The 6,574-nt window shown below is 45.7% G+C and overlaps 1 protein-coding gene across 1 annotated transcript; it reads left to right on the top strand.

The window, feature by feature from the left end:
- The first annotated feature begins 713 nt into the window (after positions 1–713).
- LOC130090696 (uncharacterized) lies at positions 714–2,692 on the top strand. The gene has a single exon (XM_056258211.1). It carries the CDS (start codon positions 1,889–1,891, stop codon positions 2,690–2,692), a length of 804 nt encoding a protein of 267 aa, XP_056114186.1. The 5' UTR covers positions 714–1,888.
- The last annotated feature ends 3,882 nt before the right edge of the window (positions 2,693–6,574 follow it).

Raw genomic sequence — 6,574 nt, 5'->3', positions numbered from 1 at the left:
CACGAGTGAGTGACAGGTGGGCTGCTGTGTAGACGCCGCTGTTCGGTGCGAGGCGGACTTGGTTAGAGGAACTGCTTACGGACTGTGGGTGCCTCACTACGGACTTCCAGTGAATTTGCGAATGTATCTTTCCGATGTCCAGTTTTTTTAAAAGTTTGATTGAGAGTGCGCAAGTGCACGGCGTGCCCTTTCCTTTTATCATTGAAATCAGAGATTGTAATAAAAACATTTTTATATTTAAACTGTTGTTTGGGTAATTCTGTTGTGTTGCTCCCACCAAACTAAAAGAACTTGCAAGCTAAAGTTGTTTTATTTAATAGAGTCCCAGCTCTTCAACTGGGTGGCGTAGTCGGGCTACATTATTATATCACATTTGGCAGTAGTCGGCAGGGTTTGGTTTGGAGCTTCACATACAGGTTATCTGAATTGCATAATTGTTTATAACTTTTGGATATATAATTTTTTTTGTTGTTGTCTTGAATATGATGATGATGCCGATTTATGCGGGTGCACCTTGGATCCCTAAATTTAAAGGGGCGGGGGGTGATTTAAAATTTGGTGAGTGGAAAGAAGAAATTCAGAGTTTGTTGCAGACACGGGAGTTTAATGAACAGCAAAAAGTCAGTATAGTATTGGGGGCATTAACAGATGAAGCTAAACGGGAGGTTTGTGTTTTGGGGGATCCAGACCGTGATACTGTAGAAAAAATTTTGAGGTATTTAGACACCCTGTATGGAGATCAGGTCCCTGTGGCAAATTTGAGATTACAATTTTTTAGCTGCACACAAACTGCCAATGAAAGTTTAAGAGCTTATGTTCTCAGGCTGCGGGAATTGTTCTGTAGACTAAAGAAGCGAGACCCAGATGGCCCTCTTGATGAAAGTCACCTGCTGGACCAGCTCTTGATGGGACTCCGTAATGCAGAACTGAGGAGCACCATCAGAACCTATGCACGCCGTAATCCAGATGCCACTTTCAACACTGTATTGGAGGAGATCTTGTTGCTGGAATGTGAACAGCGGCCTGGGGCTGGGCATGAGACTGTAGCACAAGCTGTAGGTGAGTCCTCTGTGCTTAAATCAGTAACAGGGAAGGATGACTGGGCTGAGACGTTTCGGCGGGAGCTCCTCCAGGAGGTGAGGGGGCAGATGAATGCATTAAGACAAGAAATGACCCGGCAGTTACAACCCGCTGCAGGTGAGCCTACACGATCCTCACAATTCCCTAATCAGCCGCCACTCAGGAGGAGGTTCCAGTCTTACACACCTAATACCTGGGCTGCAGACGGTAAGCCTATCTGCCGCCAGTGTGGCCGCACTGGACATATTGCTAGGTTCTGTAGACCCCCATCCGAGTCCAATGCTGATTTAAACTAGTTTGTCCTGCTACTGAGGTCCAAGTAGCAGGGAATTTGGGGGAAGCAGGAAAAAGGGCCGTATTTGTAGGTGACTGCCCTAAGGTTGAGGTTAAAGTAAATGGTGTGCCCCTCATTGGACTAATTGACACCGGTTCACAAGTGACATTGATGCGACAGAGTGTATTCGACCAACACTATCCAGCAGATGCCCTATCACATGGTGCGGCCCCCAACAAATTGACACTTAGAGCGGCTAATGGGTTATCCATCCCTTATCAAGGCTATGTGGTGATGGATTTTGAGATAGGAGGAGCTAACATTTCAGGGAGGGGGGTTGTTATTGTAGCCGATCATTGTCTGACTGCCCCATTACTGATTGGTATGAATGTTATCACAACCTGTTGGCATGACCTGCTTACTCGACCAGAGGGTCTGAAGACTGTTTTCTAGGATCAAGGGACAAGGAAGGCCTGGACGGGTGCGTTTGCTGTGTGCCAGCGAACAGCTGTAGTTGGGGAAGAAGATGGATACATGGGGTTTGTGCGTCCAGCAAGTCGCAGGGGCCTAACCGTTCCAGCCAGAAGTGAGGTGGTGGTTTGGGGCCGTGCGCGGATGGGTCCGAAGGGACAGGACTACTGTGGCCTGATCGAAGCACTGCCGGAGCTGGGGGCTTTCTCTGTGGCGAAGACTGTTGGATTTGTCAAACATGGCCAACTCCCTATTCGTATCAAAAATATGACCTCTTGTCCTGTCTTTATAGGCCGCTACCAGAAGCTGGCGAAGGTGTTTCGTGTTGACCGTGCTGACGTCCATGGCCAGACAGATCTAAGCCTGACTGTGCAGGACGATGGAACCGTCGCAGTAGATATTGTGGAGGCTGGAAAGGGAGAACAGATGGAACCACCTGTCGAGATGCTAAGAGATTTACAAGGCAGAGATGACTTGACTGAACGACAGAAGCAAGATTTTAAAGCTCTCCTACAAAGGTGGGTCAGGGTGTTTGCCCTCCACGAGGAGGATTTTGGGCATACTGATGCGGTGCAACACCAAATCCACACTAATGATGCGCCCCCAGTAAGAGAAAAGTATCGCCCCCTACCACCTATGATGTACCAAGAAATGCGCACCCTACTAGCTGATATGTTGGAAAAGAAGGTTATTCAGCCAAGTTCCAGCCCTTGGGCTGCACCTATTGTGATGGTTCGCAAGAAAGATGGCAGTTGGCGCTTTTGCGTTGACTATCGCAAGTTGAACTCTCTGACTTATAAAGATGCCTTTCCGCTCCCCCGTATAGAGGAGACCCTGACCCTGAAACCCCTTTGGGCACTGATGTGATTAACGTGGTGGCTGTGGCGGATGCACCATCGACAGAAGGCCAGTCGATGGACGGCTGGCGAGCCAAGCAGCTTGAGGACAGGGACTTGGACCAAGTGCGGAGGTATGTGGAAAGTGGGAAGTTTCCGGTGGGACAAGAGTGGCGAGCTGCTTCGCTCGGGGTGAAACGGCTGTTGCAACAGAGGACAAGGCTGGTAATGTGGGATGGGGTTCTGTGTCGTCGGATTACTGACTATAACACTCATGAAGCTCGCTTCCAGATTGTCTGCCCTATTCAACAGCGCAAAGAGGTGTGGGAGAAACATCATGATGCTGTTGGACACTTGGGAGTGGATAGAGACCATCAGTTGTCTACGTCGACATTTCTTCTGGCCAGGTATGCAGACTCAGGTCCAACAATATCACTCCCTGTGTCCCCGTTGTCAGATGAAAAAAATTGATGCTGTGCCTAAAGCGCCCTTGAAGCCCTTTACTGTGTCCTTTCCCCTTGAGGTCATCGAGCTAGATTTCCTTTCCTTAGGAAGGCCCCAGGACCCATATCAAAACATTCTAGTGATGACGGATATGTTTAGCCGCTATGCCTGGGCTATCCCCACAAGAGATCAGACAGCGAGGACTACCGCTAGGGTCCTGTGGCAATCGGTTATACAGACCTTTGGGTGTCCGACGAGGTTTCATTCGGACCAAGGCCCTAATTTCGAATCCCAGCTGGTGGCTGAATTATGTAGCCTTTATGGCATCTCGAAGAGTAGAACAACTCCGTACCACCCTCAGGGAAACGGCATGTGTGAACGCCTTAACCAGACCCTCCTGAGCATGTTGCGGACTTTAGAGGATGAGAAGCAAAGTCGCTGGCCTGAACATCTCCCTGCCCTTGTTCAAGCTTACAATGCTACCTTACACAGCTCAACAGGGTATGCACCTTCGTATTTGATGTTTGGGCGTCATGTCAGATTGCCTGTGGATGTAGCCCTGGGTGTAGAGAACCAGCAGGCTCGATATAGCTGGGATAGTTGGGTGGGTGAACACCATCAACACCTGTTGTATGCCTACTCACTAGCAGCTAAGTTTATGGGTCAGGCTGCAGAGCAGTATAAGAAGCAATATGATCGCAAGGCCAAGTCACTTCCTTTAGCTCCTGGGGAACGTGTGTGGCGGAGGAATAGGCGAGATGGGGGAAGGGGTAAGCTTTGCGGTAAATGGGATCCAGAGCCTTATGTAGTAGTGGAACAGTTGAATGAAGAGGGGTTGACCTATCGTGTTAAATCTGAGCGTACAGGGAAAGAGAGGGTTCTGCATAGAAATTCTCTTAAACCTTGCATCAATCCGCCCCAAGGTGCCCTCGCATTGCATCCTGAGTTGCCAGTACCTCCTGTTTGTGCATCACAACCTCTGATGTATATACCATGGGTGGACCCTGTCGGTCTAGATGACCCAGGTAATGAGGTGGCCCCTAGGAGGTCTGTCCGTTCCAATATGGGACAGCCCCCTGTGAGATGTAGAGACACTTAGATATGTGGATACCTATGGTTGTCAGGGACTGCCAACGTTAAAGAGTGGGGGGGATGTCATATGAAGAGACTATGGTTTATTTTATGTGTGTTTTTGTGTGTGTATTTGACACTGTTTTCCTTTTTTCTTTTGATTTGGTGTGATTTTGTTTTATTATTCACGCTTTATTTGTGTGACACTTGATCATGATTTAGAGTGTGGGGTAACGCCCCTGTATTTTTCGGAAGCCCGGATCACGGCTGATTAGTAGATGGACAGCTGTTGGTAATTGCAATGTCAAATCATAGACGTTCAAAAAGGCCAAGGAACTGACAACAGTGTGCCTGTGACCCGTGAACTCTGTTGTGCAGCCCTGTTCTCCACATTTTTTATTGCTGGACGTAGTCGCGATTGTGTTTTTTTATTTTTTTTATTGCCCCGACCGTTGTATTGACCATTGTCTGCCGCGTTGAAGCTGAAGTTGTTGAAGTGACGGTCTTGCTGTCAACCCGGTGGCTGCTGGTATCTTCGTCTGTTCTCTGCTGTGCTGGACTTCTGCTGTTCTTTGCTGTGCTGGATTTCTGCCGTTCTCTGCGGTGTTGGACTTCTGCTGTGCTGGATTTCTACCACTCTCTGCTGGGCTGGATTTCTCCCGTTCTCTGCTCTGCTGGGATCGCTGCTGTTCTTAGCTGCGCTGGTTTGTTGCCGCCTCTGCTGCGCTTCGGATCGCTGCTGTGCTGCCCGGAGCCCTGCTTCGTCTGTCTTGGTGTTGTGGAGCGTTGTCCAACAAGACTGGGAGCTAGATTCGTCTACTCCCAGTTTATTGGTGAGTGACGCCTTGTTAAATTGTGTGCCTTGCCTCGTCCGGAATTAAGATCCACGTCTCACCTAGATTGGAGAGTTCCAGTCTGTCTACTGTAGTCTTACCACTATCTATATTGACATATTCACGAATTGCAGTGATCTAATTGAGTTTTGCACGATTAATAGTTATTCTATCGTGGTGTGTTTATGCTGTGTTTATCTATTGTGGAGATACTGGCGGCTCTTTTTCTGTTGTGTGAGTGTTGTGTTGATGTGCACGAGTGAGTGACAGGTGGGCTGCTGTGTAGACGCCGCTGTTCGGTGCGAGGCGGACTTGGTTAGAGGAACTGCTTACGGACTGTGGGTGCCTCACTACGGACTTTCAGTGAATTTGCGAATGTATCTTTCCGATGTCCAGTTTTTTAAAAAGTTTGATTGAGAGTGTGCAAGTGCACGGCGTGCCCTTTCCTTTTATCATTGAAATCAGAGATTGTAATAAAAACATTTTTATATTTAAACTGTTGTTTAGGTAATTCTGTTGTGTTGCTCCCACCAAACTAAAAGAACTTGCAAGCTAAAGTTATTTTATTTAATAGAGTCCCAGCTCTTCAACTGGGTGGCGTAGTCGGGCTACATTATTATATCACATCCGCCGCGGTGTTTGGGTACGCGTACTCGGTCACACAATAGACTGCTCTACTATGGCAAGCCGTTTTAACTTTTATTCATTTCCAGGATATGAATCCTTGATATCAACAATTCAATTTTCACTAGTTAAAATGATAATTATTGATATTAGGAATAATATTTCTACTAGTAACAATGGCAATTTTTGATATCAGGAATTACATTCCCATATGAAAAAAACCTGCATGGTTCATATACAGCAACCATATATCTTCCTTACTTAAATTGGACAGAATTACCTTATGTGTTTCATGTAAGACCAATACATGTCCTATACAAAATCAGACCGATTATGGCCCCTTTCATACTAAATAGCACACATACAACTTATAGGGGATTTTTGCATCATATATGAATACTGTAAAAAGTCTTATATGAGTTGTACATGACAAAAGTATGCAATGGTGTATGGTATTAGTAGAAAACACCCGATATTCATATACAAACCATTTAAAGTTCTTATATTGAATCATATGAGTTTTACATGACAAACATATGCAATCATATATGGTATTAGTAGAAAATAACTTAAATTCATATACAAATCATTTAAAGTTCTTATATTGAATCATATTATAGTCAAATTAAAGTCCTATAGGATTTATACACATTTTGTGTCATTTTTTTATACGTGTTATATAAAGTGTGTCATACAGATTTCATGTTTAGATGACCAACATCACTTATATGAAATTTGCAAATTTGGAAATTGTACAGTGCAGAAGCTGGTTGGAGGATGTAGTGTCGAAATATCTCTGACCTTTATGAGGACTGGTCATTTTCCTTCAGGATTTGGACAGTAAATTTTAAATCTGGAAATCTCAACACTTTCAAAAGTGTTTCCACTCACAACACTGACACAGTGTTACAACATTAACACTAAGAGTAAAATATGACCAC

Source organism: Rhinichthys klamathensis, unplaced genomic scaffold, assembly GCF_029890125.1.
Source record: "Rhinichthys klamathensis goyatoka isolate OS25496 unplaced genomic scaffold, OSU_Roscu_1.1 h1tg000149l_1, whole genome shotgun sequence".
Taxonomy (NCBI): Eukaryota; Metazoa; Chordata; class Actinopteri; order Cypriniformes; family Leuciscidae; genus Rhinichthys; species Rhinichthys klamathensis.
Note: the sequence above shows the minus strand (reverse complement) of the source record. Positions and strands in the feature narration are given on the sequence as shown.